At 48.9% G+C, this 18,545-nt stretch overlaps 1 protein-coding gene across 1 annotated transcript; it reads left to right on the forward strand.

Moving 5' to 3' along the window:
* The first annotated feature begins 3,433 nt into the window (after positions 1–3,433).
* Positions 3,434–18,545, forward strand: TF (transferrin). Its single transcript, XM_005241562.3, has 17 exons — positions 3,434–3,772; positions 5,954–6,117; positions 6,336–6,444; positions 7,774–7,965; positions 8,170–8,305; positions 8,742–8,797; positions 10,087–10,256; positions 10,371–10,557; positions 11,641–11,795; positions 12,546–12,639; positions 13,103–13,138; positions 13,821–13,979; positions 15,029–15,173; positions 16,050–16,114; positions 16,710–16,894; positions 17,707–17,893; positions 18,305–18,545. The coding sequence occupies exons 1-17, from the start codon at positions 3,730–3,732 to the stop codon at positions 18,340–18,342; spliced, it is 2,121 nt and encodes a 706-aa protein (XP_005241619.2). The 5' UTR covers positions 3,434–3,729; the 3' UTR covers positions 18,343–18,545.

An 18,545-nucleotide genomic window follows, 5' to 3' on the forward strand; every position in this document is an offset into this window, starting at 1 on the left:
TCTGCCGTGATGAGCAGCCAGCACTGCGATAAAGCCGAGCCCGCACAGCCGTGCCAGTTCTAACTTTATCCTAGCCCAATTACAACAAACGTCCTTTCCTTAGGCCACAACCAATGCTCCAGTCCAGCCTCGCCTCAGCCACAAACCACAGCGTACACATATAGGGTTGCAGTAATTAGGGAGATTTAAAAATAAGCAGTATTATTTTAACCTCAATTTTACTTAAGAGTGGGGCTGAGCCCTGTTCTTTCCTTGGGCTTCAGATGTGTTTATGCATCACCAGTGACCCGTGGTTGGTCAGAGGGTGTGCTAATTTGTATTTCTTCATCATTTACGTAATTTTTAGCAGCATCCTCTTCTGAAAACAGAACAGCCATGATCTGTAGTGTTGCAATACAACGAACTTGTGATGTGTAATAATAATTCAGCTAATTTCGTGAAGATGTACACACACTATAGAAGGCTTGATGCTTCTTTCTGGATAAAGGACAAAGTCTGAGAGGCACTGGTTTAGCTCTGTCCTTTCTAGGCAAAGCTGCCCCTGCCTGCATGAGCCAGAGCATTGACCTCTTACCTCGACAGACAACAAAAAATTCCATCGTTGGTAGGAACTGGCCTTCGTGGTTCAATCTCAGCTTAGTCAGCCAGATACATGCATTTGGGCATGGGAGGAGCCCTCTTTTTGCTCAAAAACGTGCACCCAGGCAGTGCGGTATGGATCTAATTAGAACTTGTAGAAGCATGTGCATGTATTTAGTGAGAGAGAGGACCCAATGAGTGAAGAAGCATGCATTCTCTAACGCAAAATTTGGAAAAGTAGCTGTCTGATAGACATTCAGGGGAAGAATTTGGTTGCACCAATAAGTTTCTCCTTCCTGGACTCCAAAAGGAAGGCATTTTGCAGCTGGAGGCCACCCAGAATAGTCTGGTTTTTTCTATCCAAGGCTTCCCTTGATGGGATGCACTCCTCAGAAAGGAGGCCTGTTGGGTCCTTTGGAGATCGAGGGCTGGACCTTCAAGCCCAGGTGGCTTAGAGGACACATCACCAATCTGCTGTGCTTCTGCCGTTGGGTACCTCCAAGCCAAGCTGTGTGTTGGAAGAGTTTCCTCTCCCCAGCGCTGCTCTGCGGCAGGGTGGAACAGCAGATCATGGCTGCAGGAGGCAGAGCTACTGAAGGAGCAGCCATGAGATGGACACACACCAGGAGACGAATGGAAATCCACCATGGAGAAAGGTAGAATTTGATAGCATCAAAAGGATGTATAGAAGCTGGTCTGTATGTAGCTGGTGACGTTCCAGATGACTAGTGGCTGGACATCTGGAAATCCAGGAGGTTACTGGTAACGGCTGGAGGACAAGAGGTAAGCAGTAAAACCTATTGCAATCCAAGCCTCTTCCTTCACCCCTGGATTTGCCCTGATGCCATCTGGGAGGACAAAAGGGAAAGAGGTGTGGAGTGAAAACTACCCATCACGTCACAGACATCCCCTTGGCAGATACAGAGAGTGCATTGGGGGTGCAGGTGTGACTTGAGGGAAGAGAAAGGAGCAGTGGGTGGTCCATGGAAAAAAGGCTGGGAACCATGTGCAGAAGGCAAGGTAGCATCGGGCTCTTCCAGCAACTGCTCTTCTGTTGCTTGGACAGATCCTTTATGTTTTCCAAACTTTCTTCTGAGCCTTTCCCCTTCATCTGTCATGTGGCAAAAATACCTTTATCTGCTCTGGATAGCATTGTAGCTACTTCATTTGTGGAGTTAAGATGCCCAGATACTTTCACCATTATTTATGTGCTCATACGTCTTTGGTGTTTCAGTGGCACTGCAATTTCTAGGCTCTCTGAGGTTATCTATTAGAAGCCACATTTTTTAACAAATCAGTAAAAAGCTATGGAAGGAGTGTGTGGGACAGCCTCCTGTGAGCCCTTGTGCCTCTTCTTCCCATGGATGGGGACATTGCTAAGGCTACTCTGAGCAATGTAAGGATTGGGAAGACCCATGGGGAGCTGGGGATGGATTTCAGTGGCATCTACATGTCTCGGTGGAGGAAGACCTTGGAGGGTTACAGTTTGCTGGAGTAAATATGAATGGGAGATCTTTTAAAAGGGAAGGAAGGCTTGTGGTAGGAGCAAGTCAGTCCCCCCGCAGTTGCAGTGTGTTTGGAGATGCTCTGGACACCACAAGTGCTGCTCTTCTGGGAAAGCAGGGGATGAAGGGATGAGGAAGAGGAACAAGCTGTGCTGAAGGAACTGCTAAAGGTGATTTTTTATAACCAGCACGGCCGTGAGTGCCTCTCACTCAGCCTGCAGGGACCTCCAGCAGCCAGTCACAGGTAGGGCAGGTGCCACAGTGGAGGTGGTCACTGTAGAAGGCCAGCAGCCCCCTCCCCTGGGTCACTTTGTAGAGCCATACCCTTCACCTGACACTGGGCTCCCACCTGCACTGAAGTCACTCTGGCCACCCCCACCCCCCCTGCGTGTTGCTGCTTTGCTCTGAGACTGCTGGGAGGATGGAGAAGAGCCAGCCCAGGGAGCCTCCAGCCAACCTCCGCCAGGACCGTGCTGTGGGCAAACCCGCGGCGCTGCCGTGCGGGGGCTGCAGGCGACAGGGGAGGAAGGACCTGGGCAGGGCACCCAGATCACACAGGGAGGTTGGTGTTCTTGAGGGCAAGCCTGGGAGCTGGACCTCGCTGCCGGGCTTCCTACAGCACTCTTGTAGCTTGTGTCAGGCAGACATGGTGGGCGTCCCTGCTGTCTAGGGATGCTGCTAGGTCTAGTGGGCTAGCCGATGTGGTGCAGGGGCTCTCATTTAGTGTGCACATACCAAAGTCAACCTGAAGCTGGTCTTGTAGCCTGCAGCAAAAGTTGGGACACTGAGCCAGGGACAGCATCATGAAGGCAAATCTTCATAAATTGAGCCTTGCCCCAGTTGTCCTGGCTGCAGGGAGATAAATCAGGAGTGATACAATTGGATGGAGAGGTTTTAGAGAGGAAGGGGGAGGAGGGTGACTGCTAATTTCAGCATTTCTTCCCAGGTTCATCCCAAGAACTTGGCAAAGATGCAGCGTGATGTTTCCTTCAGGCTGCAGGGCACTTACCGAGCTGTCTGGTCACTGTCATTGAGTTTCTTTGCCTGTGCAAGGAGCTTGCCAGATCATGTGTAAGGATCATTAACTGCCTTTCAACCCCATTGCCATTGCCAAGAGAGCGCAAGGGAGTGGACAGGCACTCAGGGCGCTGCAAGCCAAAGGGCGATGGGCATGAGAGCAGCAGTTACTGGCAAATGTGCAAAACTCAGGGGTGGATCCAGCAGGGACTTTCTGAGATTAGGCTGGGCAAGGCAGGGGGTGTCTAGCACAAAGAAAACAGCCTCTCCTGTGGTGTTTCAGCCCGCAGGGGAATTCAAATGTCACAACTTGGGAATTTTCCATTTGAAGCCCCTTGTAAAATGAAAAGCACCTTGCCCTGCTCTGACTCCTGCCTGCAGAGGGGTTCAGTGCCAAAGTGAAAGGCTTCCTAAAAATGGGCTGACCCTGAGAGGGGGGCGATTTAGGAGCTATTGAGAAACAAGGAAGGACAAACAGTGTTAGGTCATTGCTTCTGCAAACACCGCCAGGGCTGTTCCTCTATAAAAGAGAGAGAAAGCAGTTCCAGAGCCATCACAGACCTGGAGGGGACAGTCTGTGACCAAGGCTGCTGCACCCCCTCCTCGGCACCTGACTCCCTGCTCAAGTATGAAACTCATACTCTCCACTGTGCTGTCCTTCGGGATAGTGGGTAAGTGTCTGCTGAAAGCAGTTTTGGGGGAAAGGAAGAGTCAAAGCCTCCCAGGACCCCAGGCGTTCCCCCTAGACAAGGCTGGTTTAGATGCAGCATGTGCCAGACCCAGGCAGCTGTTAAGTAAAAGCCAGGACAGAAAGCGATGCTTGCTTTGGCAGCTGAGGATCTCTGTCAACAAGCATGGTGTTTTGAGCATTAATGACAGCAGGTTTTTCCTTGGGCCAGCCCATGGAGGCTGGAGGGAGGTCTACAGCTGCCCACAGCAAGCCTCTGAGCACCCGGCTGGCAAGGAGACGGGATGCTCAGCACCCACCTCCGGGAGCGGACTGCTGGGGAGAGGCTCCGCACTCCTGCTGTTGTGGGGCAAAGGGAAAAATCATCCTGCAGGCATCTGCTGTGCAGGGAGAGGAGCAAGCGTTCAGCCAGGAGGGAGAAACTAGAGCAAGAGCTGCCTGCCAAGCCTGCATGTGTGTTGGGCTAAACTTGAAGGCAGTGACAATAAAAAAGAGCTTAAATAACAACAGGATCCACACGCTCCCCCCTCTGCTCCTGTACTGCTCTGTCCTGCTGCTGCAGCTGCACTTTGCTCGGGCTCCTGTGTATTTTATGCCTAAATTGTGCTGCTGCAGAGCTGTCTCTGCTTGAAGCAATTATTTCTCTCCTCTCTCCCTGCTCACAGTTTTGGCAGGCTATGGGCAGGTAGCCACGGCAAGGAGCTTGCTGCTGTCTACACTTGACTGGGGGGCGGCTGCCTGGAAAGGGAAAGAGGGGTGCCCTGCTTGGAGTAAGCAGCAGGTGTCTCCTGACCCCCCCATCGAGTGTGGTGGTGATTAATGTCCTCTGGTGGGAAATGCTCCCTGTGTCACTGGCACTGGAATGTCTTTGAGCACCTTGAGAACATAATGATGTCTTATGAACGGTGAAGAGTCCCTCCTCCTCCCCTGCACGGAAGAAGCCAAGAGGTTGCCCAAAAGCTCTGCAGCAGAGGCCGTGGCACTTGGGCTCCCATTGCCTTCCAAGTGTTTACTGGTGCAGCTGGGCTGACTCCCTCAGGAGGTCCCCATCCAGCCACTCCCCAGGGCAGGATGGTTGCCAGCAGTAGATTAAGGTAACCATGGCTTTGTGCAGCCAAGACTTGAAAAAGGTAGATGATGGCAGTAGCAATTAAGGCTAAGGATTCTGCCTGCGGCCAAATTCAGCCCCTTCACTGGGAGGAAGGGAGGCGTCTGCTGGCAGAGTTATGGCTCAAAAATCAAAATTCTCTTTACAGAATATTTCAGAGGTGAAAGACAAAATGGAAATGGCACAGCTTAATCTGGAGATGTTTGAATGAAATGTGCCATCAAGGGTTTGGAGGGAGCAAGCTGTGCATCCAGCCTCTTGGTCTGCGCAGTCTTGCCAGGAAGGGGCAGAGCTCAGGGGAGGTGGCCAGCACAGGCTGGCCAGGTACCGTAACTGCGAGTTTCCAGTATTTCTGGTGTTCAGGTTGCTGAAGGAGGCATGAGTCGGTGTCCACCTGAGGTCTTTGTTTGAGTCTGTGTCCACCGGAGGTCTTTGTTTTGCTCCTGTCTCCCAGAGCAGTCAGTCAGCTGCATTTACTGGTTGGGGGCCTCTTAGAAGAGAGGACTGTGGTGCTGGTATGACATCTCTGTTACTGGGTGTAGTTGGAAGAGGTGAGATATAAAGAGGCAGTTAAATATATCAAATCATCTAGCTGCCAAGGAGGTCATGTGTGGCAATGTACTGAATATAGTCTGGCCAGGTCAGAGCTGCTCTCCTGGGGGTTATTTGCAAAGGCGCTGCTTCAGTGGACCGCCTTTTCTGTCCATTTTTGCAGTTTTGAGTCTGATTTCTGTTGAAGCATGTAGATTTGTTCTCCTACTCCTGTGGATGTTGCTGTGAGCTTAGGCTGCTTGATCCACAATGTTGTGCAGGACATCCGTTACCCAGGGACAGGAATGATCCTCCCAGGCGTTCCTGCAGGGGCACATGCCAGGCTAGAAAGAAATTACCTTCCTGCATGACTTAGGAGATGTGCAACAGAGGTCCTGCACCTGGCCATCACCCGAGGCCATGACTGCACGGAACCGGAGATCTTTTATTCACAGAGGTGCTGTTTCTCTCCGATTGATGCATTTCTACCTCTTTGAAACTATTCATTTCTGGTTCTTTCTACAGCTCTGTGTTTTGCTGCTCCCCCCAAGGCAAGCATCAAATGGTGCACAATATCCTCAGCAGAAACAAACAAATGCCACAGCCTAAGGGACCACATGCAACAAGAGAGTATTGCATTGAGCTGCCTGCAGAAAGCAACGTACCTCGACTGCATAAAAGCCATTTCGGTGAGTGGGCAGCAAATATCTGTGCTGGGCACTGAGGAGGTTTCGGCAGCTCATTACACCTGGGGAAGGTTGGAGTTTCCTTTGGGTCGCTGGTTGTTACCTGTGGTCCCCCTGTAGGGAAGGACTCACCCACAGGGATGCAGGAGGGACTTGGGGAAGTATTATTTCTCATGTGTTCCTGCTCTTTGTTTATTGACTGAAGTCTCTTTGCTGTTTAGAATAATGAAGCAGATGCCATCAGCTTGGATGGTGGTCAAGTTTTTGAGGCAGGCCTTGCCCCCTACAAGCTGAAGCCCATTGTTGCTGAGGTCTATGAACAAAATGGAGGTACATTTTCATGCAATATTTTTAAGCCAAGTGGTGGTGACAAACTGATAGTGCAAAGGCCACCCTTTCCACACAGAGCTGCCACATTATTTCTGTTGGGTCTTTTGTCCCCAGAAGATCCCAACAATCTTCTGTCTGAAATAGTGCCCCTGGCTTCCAGGTCCCAGAGGGGAAGGGGTGGGGGGCAGTTACACCAATATGTGAACCATCACCCATGGCCACAGAGTCACTGCAGTGGCAAGGGGCAGAGCCAGAGCCCCAGTTATGACGTTAGCTGCAATGAAAGTCACTGATCCTGTGATGATGAAGTGGCCATGGGAGGAGAGCACCATGAGCAGAAAACATGGTTCTCATGAAGCACGGCATAAAAATTGTGCTGGTCCCAGAGATCTTCTGCTTTCAGTGACCTTGAACTACACAGATAAAACACTGAGCTAGACAGCACAGAGAACCTGTGTATCTTCCTGCGCAGTCATCGAGGCAAAAAAAGGCGGAAGAGGCAACAGCAATGCAATTAGTGGTTGTGGAGGAACACGCAGTTGAGATTACTGAGCTAAGAGGTGCAGGCAATGCACAGCAAAAAGAAGAGAAGCATAAAAAGAGCTCTGCAGCAATCCTTTCTGATAAGAGTTAGCTCCGTTGCCCCACCTCTGCTCACTCTCTGTACCTTCCTTCGTCTCTCCTGTCTTTCTCTTGGGAGCCAGACATGCTATTTCCCTGTTTGCGTCTGTCTCACCTCACGCAATCCCACCACGTCCAAAGCTCCCAATCTCTTTTGACCTATTCCCTGGAGTTCAGCCTGTTTGTACACAATATTCAGGATCAAAGCAACACGGTGGAGTCATTCTCAGCATGGTAGCTAAGACCACCCAGATAATAAATGGAAGGCTGTGGTCTCTACTGCCCCTAAAACTCAGTCATTTATTCATACATAGCATGTGATGGACTAGATATAATTTTAAAGACTAAATGTGGAATTTCAGTCTCACAAGGCTTACATGTATGCTTCAGCGGGCAATGACATTTAAGAAAAGACTTGCCAAAAAGGCTTGCTGAAGCAACCTTACAAAACTACAGGCGTGTCTAATGTCTGCCCAGGGGCAAAGCATTTTGCACATGGTTGTATTTTCAGGTCACTTACCATTCCAAATTGTAGCGCTCAGCGTTGGTTCGATATTGGCAGCGTAGCTCACCCTTAAGAAAATGGGAAGATCATGAGTGTTCAAGCAAACTTGCTAATTATTTGGAAGTGCAGCACTTTATTCTCCGAAACTGGGGGGTTGTCAGGATTTGAAATGTTCCTGAGTCCTTCTTTCTCCTGCACTGCAGGCTCCACAACCAGCTACTACGCTGTGGCTGTCGTGAAGAAAGGAACAGGCTTCACGATAAATGACCTGCAGGGCAAGACCTCCTGCCACACGGGCCTGGGCAGGTCCGCTGGCTGGAACATCCCGATTGGGACACTCCTCCACCGGGGAGACATCAAGTGGGATGGCAAAGACTCTGGCTCCATTGAGCAAGGTGAGGTGGGAAACGGTGAGATCAATGAGTTGAAGTGAAGCTGGGGTGGTGGAACGCTGAAAGCGTGGTTACCCGATCTCCTGTGGAGGTCCAGAGGTGGCTTGCAGAGCAGTCAAGTCATTGACAGTCTTTGTGCATCACCTCCCTTCCAGGTGCTTGTAAAAATGAATTTTAGACTAACTATTGCTTCTTTCTTATCCATAGCTGTGGCCAATTTTTTCTCTGCCAGCTGTGTGCCTGGTGCCACCACTGAACAAAAACTGTGCCGTCAGTGCAAGGGGGACTCCAAAACCAAATGCTCCCGCACAGCGCCTTATTCTGGTTATTCTGGAGCTTTTCAGTGAGTGAACGTTATTTTTCCTTTGGGGAAATGTTCTAGCCCTGACACATGCACATTTTTGTTATACCAGGGAAGGCTGTGTTGCAATCAGGTGTCCTGAGGAGACTGAATTTATAGAACAACTGGGAGTGCTGCTAATTAAAGATCTGATTAGTAATAACTCACAGGCAGCTAGCGGGAGATGAGAGAGGCAGATGGGCTGTGTGGTTTTGACCAGACTTAAGAAGACACATCATTAACATTGTGCTAAGTCTAACGGGGCTTCTTGAGCGTTACTTCTCTGTCATGACATTTCCTTCCCTGCCAGCATAGCTTTTCTGGGGGGAAGACCACTGCTCAACAGTTGCAATTTGTGCTGAAGTAATCGGCTGAAACAGGAGACAGGGAGCCACAATGTCTGTTTTTTTAACATCTCTTCTGTTCCTCCCACCTGCAGCTGTCTGAAAGATGGAAAAGGAGACGTGGCTTTCGTGAAACACACAACTGTTCAAGGTAGGCCTGCAAGATCACTTGTTTCTCTCCTTTCTAGTCCAACCTCTCACTGCCATTCCATCCTGCAATTAGTCTGCCCTGTGCAGGCTTTCATTCCTCTCCAGGTTTGCCCCAAACCTCTTCTTTCATCTCTAGAAACATGTTTTGCACACTGTGGACTGACTCATCCTTGTTACTGAGAAATATGATTATGGTGGGGTCCACTTTTTCTTCTTTGAGGTTCTTCTTTGAAGAAGGAAAACCTGCTTGATTTAAGTTCAGTGGTATTATCATTGGTGCTGTATCTCAAGAGCCAGCTGTAACGTAATCGCAGAGCCAACAAACACAGGGCGAGCAACTGTGTAGATAATTACACTCACCCATTCCTCTAGGAGGGATTTGGGACGGAATTCAGCCCACAACAAGAGTTCATTAACTCTGCACTTCTTGGAGGTGGAAGATGGCTTGGCATGCCTAGGATCTGCAGTGAGCTCAGTGGAAGCCACCAAGATGGTCACGGGGCAGGGACACTTGTCCTGCAAGGAGATGCTCAGTGGGGTGGGCTTGATCAGCCTGGGGAAGAGATGGCTTTGGGGGGACCTCAGAGCAGCCTGCCTGTACCTACCAGGAGGCTAGCAGGGTGGAGCCAAGATCTTTGCAGAGATGGATAGTGGAAAGATGAGAAACTATAATCATAAGTTGACATAAGAGAGGTCTGGACCAGATACAAGGGGAAATTTTTTCCTCTTAAGGACATGCAAGTAGTGGCGCAGGTTGCTCACGACAGCTGGGCACACTCCGTCCTTCAGGGTTTTCAAGATCCACCTGGAGCAATCCGGTTTGCCCCTGCTTTGAGTATGGGCTTGGGCCAGAGATCTTCAGAGGTCCCTTCCCACCTGAATTCTCCTGTAACCCTCTGATCTTGGACCTAGGTTCTATTTTCAGCCTTGACATTGGCTGCCTACCAGCCTTCACAGACCATGCGCGGCTCCTGACCTGCTCAATTCATTTGCATGCTGTTTGTGTATCTGTTTGTATTTGTATGCATTTGTACCTGTCTGGATGTCTAGGCGCTGCTGCCACACAAATCCTCTGACTGCTGGGTTAGTTATGACAGAGGCAGAGGCACATGTAGCCTTTCCGCATTCCCTTCGTATGACCACAATGACCCCACTGCCATTGCATGCAACCTATCTTCTGCAAAGAATTCTCCCCTGAGCCTCAGAAAAAATAAATTCCAGCTGCCCCAAGCTGGCTTTTTTTGTGCTGTCTTTGTGGTGACGCAACTCATGGTTCTTCCCTTCCTCCAGAAAATGCCCCGGGCGAGAAGGATGATTATGAGCTCCTGTGTCTGGATGGCAGCCGTCAGCCTGTAGACAACTACAAAGACTGTCACTGGGCCAGGGTACCTGCTCATGCTGTTGTGGCTCGAGATGATAGCAAGGTTGATGATATCTGGAGCTTTCTCTCAAAAGCACAGGTATCGTCAAGCTCTCCTTCCCCTAGCATCCCCTCTTCAGCCCTCTGGTTTTGCTTGCTTTCTCCAGCTTTCCAAGAGCTTTGGTAGTTGCTGATTATTTTTCCCTCGTGGCAGGAAAAATTTGGCGTGGGTACAACCAGCACCTTCCATCTCTTTGGGCCACCTGGCAAGAAGGACCCAAGCCTCAAAGACCTGCTTTTCAAAGACTCTGCTATACAGCTGAAGCGTATCCCATTGCTAATGGATTCTCAGCTCTACCTGGGCTTTGAGTACTACAGTGCCATCCAGAGCCTTCAGAAAGGTAGGCAGCCAGGAAACACTAACGTTGCGTCAGCGTGACCTGCATTGAAGAGATGATGGGATCAATGGATTTGTCTGGGCAAAAGGAACATGATTTTTTCAAACACAGACAGCATCCTCTGCAAAATATTTGCTGTGAAAGTTATTATTAAAATCACACAATCTTCACAAAACTCACATCAACAGGAGGAATCTGTTGATTCTAAAGTCAAATAACGTCATCATCACACCAACAAAGGTACATAATTTACACACACTCTACCCCATGTCCCTTCACCATGATTACAACAAAAATTGCCCATGGCTATTCAGCTGGCAGCAGAGATTGGGCACGGTCAAAACTGCTGCTAATAAACCCCATTTCTGGGATGTAAGAGGAAGGAACATCCTGGGGCACCAGGTCCAGTATTGGCCACTGGAGGGAAATGGTGCCCTTTATTTCCATCTAGAGTCACCAGGCATTTACCGACGTCCCAGCTGGCTTTCTGAGAGTCAATCACCCCACAAATGACTTCTGAAACCCACTTAAAATGTATCGTTGCTCAGAGATCTCTGTGGTAGGCTCAGCGGCTATGGCATGTATGGAAGGGGATGCATGGACTCCATGTTGTCAAAACAGGTTATTCAAACCCCACTTTATTACAGAATACAGTTACAGAAACGTAACTAGGTTGTATTTTTCCAGCTGGGTCTGGTCTTAGTCTCATGGTTGTGTGGGCTGTGAGGTCTGGAGGAATGCGGAATGTGTTACAGGCAGCAATACCAAGTACTATTAACACAGGGTGGTTTAGTGGTTGCAATGTTTTAGCTAACACAAATATGGGTGAATGGCTTGCTATGCAGAAATTCTCCCTTCTGACCTATAAATTGATTTTTGAGCATCCTTCAGCTTGAGAATCATCCCTTCTATTCACACCAGCTCAGGGCTTATTAAACAAGAACGGCTTGCACCGAGCGGCAGCAGGTTGGTGTGTACAGATGGTTTCACGGCTGAGTCCCACGCACGCAGAAAGCAGCCTGTCAGTAGCCGTGTTGTTAGCAGGGCTCCAAGCTTACCCTGGTTTTTCCTCTTCTGGTCTTACAGATCAGTTGAACTCCAACCGCAGGGAAAACAAGACACGGTGGTGTGCGGTAGGCAAGAATGAGAAGAGCAAGTGTGACCTCTGGAGTGTGGTGAGCAACGGGGATGTGGAGTGCACTGTGGCAGACAACACCAAGGACTGCATTATTAAGATCATGGTACGTTTTTTTCCTTTTCTTCTCCCTGTGAACCTTTCTGATGGAGAGCAGTGTTGCTTCTTTCAGCCTGGGACTAGATGGGGTGGAGGGGGGATAGATTTTAAAATACAATACTGGGAGCTTTGTGGGAAACACCTGTGGGCAGAAATCAACCTCATCACAGGGAAAAGTCTTGACTAGTTTTTCACTGATGAAATGTTTAAAAAAATAATTTATTGGACAGCATTCTTTTTTGAGGTTTCCTAAATAAAAAGCAATTTTCTGGCATGAGGTAACTTTTTACTTGGAAAAGGAAGGCAAAACACAGATTTCGTAAAATGCAGAGAAAAACAGTTGCCTGTTTAGAAGTGGAGTGACTCCATAGCCTAGATGAGTATGGTGGTGGCAGCTCGGGTGGCTGGGTCGGTACCATGAAGACTGCACAACCTGAAAGGACAGGTGAGAGAAGGAAATCTGTTTGGCAGGGAAGCAGGCTAGGAGAGACACATGCCTGAGCCTGCAAGTGTCTGGGGAGGAGAGCTGCTGCTGCTGGAGGTGGTTACAAGTGCACAGAAGCGATAATTTCCAAACTCCCTCTGTTTGCACCAGCAAGACCTCGTCTGTCCGTATGCTAAGGGATGGCCTCTCATGTCTGCTTAGCCCCAAGCCCTCCTCCCTTACATCAAGCGCTTCTTTTACAATCTGATTTCTGAAAAGCTCTGGTCTGGGGACATACAGCATCATTTCACTGCTGTGCCGTTTTCATTGCAGAAAGGTGAAGCAGATGCTATCAGCTTAGACGGAGGTTTTGTCTACACTGCTGGTGTGTGTGGCTTGGTGCCAGTGATGGGAGAAAGCTATGAGGGTAAGCACAGCCCGGGCTGCCCCTCCAGCTCCAGGTGGTAGGGGACAGGCTGGTGCAAAAGCACTGGTTTCATTCTGAAATCTAGAAAGCAGCCTCAGCGCTACCTCCTGCAGAAAACACATGGTGCTCTGAGGCAGCTCTGCTCAGCGCTGCACGCCTCTTCCTTCCACAAGAGTGGAACAGCCCTGGGAGAGTGGGCATCGACAGTCAGGAGCACAGCCTCCAGCTCCTGTCTTCTTCATTTTAATCATGATGTCCCTGTCCTTTGGCACTGGCCTTGGTAAAACTACTCGTTTTAACACAGAGGAGCAGATAGAGGCTGTGCTTTGTTCTGTTGATGCACAAATTGATACCTGAAATAGTCACTTCTAGAATGAGGTTTCTCCAGAAATTAGTGAGCTTGATCCTTTTTTAGATTTGCCCTATCTTTTATCTAATACCTTCTTCTTTTTCCCTCACACAGATGACAGTCAATGCAGCAAAGCGGAAGGAGAACCAGGTAATTTCTGCCAACAGAGGGACAGAAAACAGCTCAGATGTCTATAAGTAGAAAAATATACATGCAGTCATGAGAGGAGAATCCATGGCCAGTCTCTGCACAAAGAGCCACTGTGTCCAATGTAGATGTTAAAAATCTGGGAGGCAAATTTGGTTGACAGAGGGGAAGTCTGGGTCTGCAAGCAGATACCAAGGCAAAGCATGTGGTAGTGGCAGAGATACATGCTTAGTTGCTGCTGTCTGGAGCACAGTCACACCATAATGGTGCCAGGGCTGCACGCAGCACAGAAGGTGCTGGCTTGTAGCGTTAGGAAATTGTTCTTTGTAGAAACGGGAAGAGGGACAGGAGGGAATGTTCTTGTCCTTTGCTAAAAAGAGGATAAGAAATCAGGTGGGGATAAGAAATGATCATCTATGTCTTGCTGGAGTGTTCTCATGCATAGTCAAGCATCACAGTTTGGGGGGAGCAGGGGAATGTCAGGGAAAATAATTTCCCAGGAGCATGGTGGGAGTGGATGCAGCACATCTGCAAACTCTTCCTTTGCCGCTGCCTGGCAAATCATTTATAAGTGCAAAGTATTTCTGCTACGCTGTTCATAGGTGCCCCCTCTTAAGTGGAGCTGATGCTCTCCTAAGGGAGCACGGTGGGGTCCTTAATTCTCCTCTATTTTTTCTTCCGAAAGCATCCTACTTTGCTGTGGCTGTTGTGAAGAAAGCTGATAGCGATATCACATGGAACAATCTGCAGGGTAAGAAGTCGTGCCACACTGCTGTCGGGAGAACTGCTGGCTGGAACATCCCCATGGGCTTGATTCACAACAAGACAGGGAGCTGCAACTTCGGTGAGTTGAGTTTTGCTTCCCTTTCTTCAGGCTGGGAATCAGCTTGCAAAAAATGTTTTCCCATCCTTCACCTGATCTTCAGTTTCTTGGGCCTCAGAGATTCCCCCTTGGCGGTGGGAAATGGAGAAGACACTGTTATTCAAGGTTTCACTGAAGCAAAGTTTTGCAAAGCTGTTGCTGATTGCTTCAGAGTAAGACATGTCACGTCAGCTGCTTTGAGGGGCTTTGCTTTCCTTTCATGTCTCTCCCTTTCCCTTTGCAGCAGCCCCAAAAGTATTCCCAAAAGGGGAATACAGGCTGCCCCAGGTGTAGGGGGCCTGGGGCTTGTGCAGGGTGTGGGGTGTGGGTAAAGGATGGGTTTATGAATCTCGGAAGAGAGGGGAAGGGCGCCGAACAGGGGACAGGGGCTGATCTTCATTCAAGAAACTTAAAGGGACTGACCTGACTGCCTGAGAACAGGGGGGTAAAAGCCTGCGCTGGCTCTGGGGTGTTCCAGACTGTTCAGAAGATCCAACTTTCAATTGCTGAGAACCACAGTCCAACAAAAATAATTTGGAAATATTATTGACCAAGGCAAATTACGGATATAATTGTTAAAAGGAAATCTCTAACCTCAACAGGATACCAGTGTTAGTAATTTCAGGCCCAGCCCCTCCACCCTCCTGCCTGCCTTTCCTGCTGTCCCTTTTTGCCCCCGAGCTCTGGCATCACTGCCCAGCGCAGCTCTGCTGACCCACAACGGCTGCGAGGGCTGGCGCTGGGCGAGCTGGAGTGGTTTGCAGCGGAAACCTTCTGCTTCTTATGCCGAGACAGTGCCAATTGCAACTGAGCCCTGGGCCCCACTTCATTACAAATAATAACAAGACACGAGTTTCACAGTGGAAACTGGATGCATGCGATCTGCTGTCCACTGAATCGGGCTCCTCCTCACAGCCCGTTTCCAGCCCCCAGTGACCACAGAATACAAATTCAGTGCCACAACGTATTATTGAAAGAAAACCTAACTTTTCAGTGCAGGAAAAGTGAGATTTTCCTATTCCCATCTCCAGATGAATACTTCAGCGAGGGCTGTGCTCCCGGGGCTCCCGTCAACTCCCGCCTCTGCCGACTGTGCCAGGGCTCTGGGCGCGTCCATCAGGAGAAGTGCATCGCCAGCAGCCACGAGAAATACTACGGATATACGGGAGCTTTCCGGTAGGTGGTGGAAACACCCGAGCTCCTCTGAAGTGCCCTGGGGCTAATCCCAGAGGTTATGGGTAGACCACATACTGCGTACAGCCTCACATCAGTGCTGACCTTCTCTTTTTCTCCATCACACAGCTGAAGGTATATGTCTCTGTAATATCATACACACGCTATACGTTTGTTCTTTATGCAGCTTTCTGCAAAACGGTGTAACATGTTCTCATTTTGTAAAACTGATGTCCTGGTGCCTCCAGGAAAACCTGGAGAGTTTTGGCCAGGCCCATGCCAGTGGTGCTACACTTGTAACACAAATGAGGAGTGTTAAAAGTTGGGGAGCTGCAAACAAGGCTGCCACTGGATGCTCCTCGTTAACCCTGCTGCTTGCCTTAGTTAAAATGAGCTGTTCTCTTAAAAGCGCAGACAGTAGGGGTCAGCCCCAGCGCCATCTCCTCTGCACCCCCTCAATATCAGCTCAAATCTGAGTAATTCGTACTGGGGTGAATTTAAAAAGAGAATGAATCTTGTTTCATTTACATCTAATGGCAAAGAGACCCTGCTTCAGGGTTTGCGGTCCTTTCAGTGCAAGATAGGGTTTCTACAAAGCTTTTAACGCACGCAGGCAGGCATTGCAGAAAGCAAAGTGAATTCTAAACCTAGCCAAACTGTTTCTTTCTGACAATAAAACAAATCAGTGAGATGTGAGAAGGATGGTTTTTTTCCAGAATGTGTTAAAAGACTGTCTCTCACATAACCTTAAAATATTCACGGCAGGGCTTCTAGACTTGGCTGTCCTCAGAGATTAATTTTACAAAATAAGACATAGTTCAGAAACAGAGCTGTGGGGAAAGGCAGATCACATCACTTGCCTTTCTTTGTACTTCCCAGGTGCCTGGTCGAGCAGGGGGACGTGGCTTTTATTAAGCATTCGATTGTCGAGGAAAACACTGATGGTATGTGGTTATCCTGTTGCACGGGTCCTGGCAGGGCTGCCTGCCCCTCTCTGCACTATTTTTGTTCCCAGTGCAGAGTGTAATAGCAAGCTTTACCTGCCCACCCTGTCAATCTCACCCCTCCTGCAGGAGGAGCGGAATTCAAGCATCAGCACATGCTGTCTGCCCAGGGTGGCTCTTCCCATGCGTTTTTGCAGAGACACTTCCCCGCTATCATTTGATTTCAGCTGCACAATTATTCAGGTTGTCCCTTAACTACAGACTCCTGCCTCGACACCTTTGCACAGCACTCTAGCTCCCCACACACCTGAAAGTTAAAAGTTTGGTTCACATTTCTGAAAGCAGTGGTTGAAGTTTTCCAAGCATTTGGGAAAAAATGCAAGGAAGGAGACATAACTAAATCTCCCAGCCTCCTCTAAGAATCTGATTAATCCCACTGACTTTTCCTGAGTCTTACTTACAGCCTCCTTTGTACATGTCAAGTCTCGAAGTGCCAGTGCACACGCAGGCTGCAACAAATGCCTTTCTTAGGTGTTGTGAGGCTAATGTTCTTCTACACAAGGCCTCTGAAGCTCCAAACCAATTCTCTTTAAAGGCAAAAACAAAGAAGAATGGGCCAAAAATCTGAAAATGGACCAATTTGAGTTGCTGTGCACTGATGGGCGACGGGCAAATATCATGGCTTACAGGGACTGCCACTTGGCCAAAGTTCCTACCCATGCTGTGATCACACGTCCTGAGAAAGCAAAAAGAGTCCGCGAGCTGCTGGAGAGACAAGAGGTCAGTAGTGGAAGAATGTTCTGGGATTGTTTCTATGCAACATGTTAGCATTTTAAAGCAATGATGCTCTGAGTTTTCCAGAATTAGCACTATGTGGCAGATTTTAACTTACTGATATGAGGTGGCAGCCTTGTCCCTTAGCCTCCCCCTTCCTCCATCCCTTCCAAACTGCTCTTTTTCCTCTGCCACCTTAGCAAGCGCACCTTTAGGTAACAGCCAGATCGTAGCGGTTGCTATTGTCAATGTTATACTTGTGTGACATGAGATTATCACCTCCTCCTTGGGCTATGCTCTTGCAGGCACATTTCAGAAACTCCCCTGGGGTACCTGGTCCGTAATCCAGCTGGGTCCGGCACAGCCCTGGGAAGACCCCCTACACACACAGTCTTACAGCTACTGGTGTAAACGTAACCAGGTTAAACCAGCTCTGTTTGATTTTACACTGAAAACATTAATATTTGCTCCACCGCCAGGGTCTGCTGGAAGGTGCTTGGGAAGTCAGCTCCTTTTGCTTGCAACTCGTGGTGACGGCATAGGACTTGCTGGCAGCATCTGCCGATGGGTGCTGCATGTAGTGACGTGTTAAAATGGAGAAGAGCTGTTTTGACAGTTGTGCTACAGCTGTGCCTCCTGCTGAGAAATCCCTCATCTAACCACAGGGTGGAAGATGCAATCCTAAATTTCTGGAGCTTGGCTGGGGGCTCCCCAGGGTGATGGTGAAGAGCTAGGACTAAGAGCTAGGCTTGTACGAGCTGAATCTTGCCAGCGTTCTACTTTTTACATACACTAACCTCTTTGTGGCTTTATTTCAGAACCTGTTTGGACCAAAAGGAATGGAGAAGGACAGGTTCAGTATGTTTGAGTCTCAAACCAAGGACCTTCTGTTTAAAGACATGACTAAGTGCCTGGTCAAACTCCGTGATGGAATAACGTACAAGGAATTCCTTGGGGATCAATACTATGCTTCAGTTGCCAGCCTCAATACCTGCAATCCATCAGGTAACTATACCGGCCCCAGGAAGAAGTCTGTGAATCGCATTTCTTAGCTCTGCAGGCACAGACAGTTTCTTCTGCAGCTGTCCGTTTCACTTCTTTAAAGCAAAATGAGGATAACTCATAAAGATGCCAGTACACTTCTCTAAAAGTTCCTTGGATGAACTGAAGTCTGGCATCAATGGGAATCGAAGATTTTTACTCACCTTTAGAAAATATGCACTTGGGGAAATGGTAAAAGGAATGCCTCCATCCCATCAGTGTGTGTTCAGTGTGATCTGTGGTTAAGACTTTTTTTGTGGTGCACTGTATGTATTTTCCACGTGATGACATTGTTGGCATGGCTGGGTGTGTGCTGGTGGGACAGGAGTGTTCAAAGGCAGGATCTGAAGTTACCCCTGTCCTTTCCCTTTTCAGATCTCCTCCAGGTGTGCACCTTCCTTGAGGACAAGTAGTGAGATGGGAAGGACCCTTGCTGGAGGGGGAGGAAGCATCGGGCCATGACTCCCCTCATGCCCTCAGCACCGAACACCCACGTGCAGAGGGCCCTGTGCCTTCGCTTCTTTCTCTGCCTTTCCTCATCACTCTGAAAGTGGCTGTTTGAGACTTTACCAATCTCTGCTGCCATCACAGCAAGAAATAAAATCTCAAATCTAAA

Source organism: Falco peregrinus, chromosome 12 (assembly GCF_023634155.1).
Source record: "Falco peregrinus isolate bFalPer1 chromosome 12, bFalPer1.pri, whole genome shotgun sequence".
Classification (NCBI taxonomy): domain Eukaryota; kingdom Metazoa; phylum Chordata; class Aves; order Falconiformes; family Falconidae; genus Falco; species Falco peregrinus.

Excerpts from the sequence above, each read along its gene's own strand:
- TF (XM_005241562.3), top strand. The coding sequence starts at position 3,730 with ATGAAACTCATACTCTCCACTGTGCTGTCCTTCGGGATAGTGG. Across the intron at positions 7,966-8,169 it reads CTCTGGCTCCATTGAGCAAG|CTGTGGCCAATTTTTTCTCT; the intron begins GTGAGGTGGGAA and ends TCTTATCCATAG. Across the intron at positions 12,640-13,102 it reads GATGGGAGAAAGCTATGAGG|ATGACAGTCAATGCAGCAAA; the intron begins GTAAGCACAGCC and ends TCCCTCACACAG.